This window comes from Ictidomys tridecemlineatus, chromosome 2, assembly GCF_052094955.1.
Source record: "Ictidomys tridecemlineatus isolate mIctTri1 chromosome 2, mIctTri1.hap1, whole genome shotgun sequence".
In the NCBI taxonomy this organism is placed as follows: domain Eukaryota; kingdom Metazoa; phylum Chordata; class Mammalia; order Rodentia; family Sciuridae; genus Ictidomys; species Ictidomys tridecemlineatus.
The window spans coordinates 23122374-23124402 of record NC_135478.1 but is presented as its reverse complement, the minus strand read 5'-3'; the positions used below and the strand labels follow the sequence as shown (position 1 = coordinate 23124402).

At 44.6% G+C, this 2029-nt stretch overlaps 1 protein-coding gene across 1 annotated transcript; it reads left to right on the top strand.

Annotated features, from left to right (window-relative positions):
* Positions 1-594: 594 nt before the first annotated feature.
* Positions 595-1662, top strand: Ccr8 (C-C motif chemokine receptor 8). Its single transcript, XM_005317399.2, has one exon. It carries the CDS (start codon positions 595-597, stop codon positions 1660-1662), a length of 1068 nt encoding a protein of 355 aa, XP_005317456.2.
* Positions 1663-2029: the final 367 nt, after the last annotated feature.

Below are 2029 nucleotides of genomic sequence, written 5' to 3'. Positions count from 1 at the left end.
CAACTGAATTGCAGTTTTCATTAGGTTTACTGCTAGTGAATCTGGTGATTTTCATTTTTAGTACAATTGGGATCACTTTTTTTTTCCCTACTGCATTTTAAACTTAGGTATTTCTGGTGCTTAGGAAAGCAATTAAAAGAATGAACCTAACTTATGAATATCACATTGGTGCATCTCTAAAATACAAAACATTCTGTAATCTGTGTAACTTCAAAGTGAACACAGAACAATATTACATATAAGCATGAAAAGAACGGGGGGGCCGGTAAGGAAAGAGACAGACTGAGAGAGGGACAGAGAGAGAGAGAGAGAGAAGAAAATAATGAAGGAAAGCAAGAAAGAACGTGGAGAGGGAGGGAGAGGAAAAGGGAGGGATTGGGCCTTTCTGACCTTATTGAACTTTACTTACCTTCTAAAAGGTAAGATCTCCAAACACGGTCACTTTGAGGGCGAGGACTTCAACATGTGCATTGGGGAGGGGACACAATTGGATCCATAACATACACAACATTTGTTTAAATAAAAATATTTTTAAGGAATGAGTGACTTTGCGATACCTTCTTACGTGTCTCTTTGACCAGGTCCCCTGCCTTGATGGATTATACCCTTGAGCCCAACCTGACGGTGACATCCGACTACTACTATCCTGACACCTTCTCGAGCCCCTGCGATGGGGAACTGATCCAGAGAGACAGCAAGTTGCTTCTTGCCATCATCTACTGCTTCCTGTTTGTATTTGGCCTTCTGGGAAACAGCCTGGTTATCCTGGTCCTGGTGGTCTGCAAGAAGCTGAGGAGCATCACGGACATATACCTCTTGAACTTGGCCTTGTCTGACCTGCTTTTTGTCTTTTCCTTCCCCTTTCAGACCCACTATCAGCTGGATCAGTGGGTGTTTGGGACCGTCATGTGCAAGGTGTTCTCTGGTTTTTATTACATTGGCTTCTTCAGCAGCATGTTCTTCATCACCCTCATGAGCATGGACAGGTACCTGGCCGTTGTCCATGCCGTGTATGCTATAAAGGTGAGGACGGTCAGGACGGGCACAGTCCTGAGCCTGGCAGTGTGGCTGATCACCATGATCGCCACTGGCCCATTGCTAGTATTTTACCAGGTGGCCTCTGAAGATGGTGTTCTCCAGTGTTACTCATTTTACAATCAACAGACATTGAAGTGGAAGATCTTCATCCACTTTGAAATAAACATCTTAGGCTTGTTGATCCCATTCGCCGTCCTCCTGTTCTGCTACGCCAGGATCCTGCACCAGCTAAAGACTTGCCAAAACCACAACAAGACCAAGGCCATCAAGTTGGTGCTGATTGTGGTCATTGCATCTTTACTCTTCTGGGTCCCATTCAACGTGGTCCTCTTCCTCACGTCCCTGCACGACCTGCACGTCTTGGATGGGTGCATCCTGAACCAGCGGCTGATTTATGCCACCCATGTCACAGAAACCATTTCCTTCACTCACTGCTGTGTGAACCCTGTTATCTATGCTTTCATGGGTGAGAAGTTCAAGAAATGCCTCTCAGAAATATTTCAGAAAATTTTCAGCTACATTTTCCCCTCCCTGGGAAGACAGATGCCCAGGGAGGGGTGGGAAAGGCGGTCATCTTCCCACCCTATGGCCTCCCGCTCCTCCAGCATAGACTACATTTTGTAAGGGGGGGGGGCGTGTCTCCAAGTGTCCTCTGCCTTCATTGCCACTTTTCTCTAAAGAGATAAAAAAAAAAAAATGACTTCCGTGAGGGCTGTGAAGCCATGTAGGAAAACTCTTAGGAACTTTGGTTTAAGATACAGACATATTTTATATATTTAATCCATTCCTACTATTGCAAGTTAATCTCAACTTTCAAAAACATTGGTATTATTCTGGAAATATTCTACATATTCCACTTTTTTATTTTTTAGCTTTAGGAGGACACGATATCTTTATTTTATGTTTATGTGGTGCTGAGGATTGAACCCAGTGCCTCATGCATGCTAGGAGAGCACTCTACCGCTAAGCCACAACCCCAGCCCCTCCACTA

Coding starts and splice junctions, on each gene's coding strand:
- Ccr8 (XM_005317399.2), top strand. CDS start 595: ATGGATTATACCCTTGAGCCCAACCTGACGGTGACATCCGACTACTAC.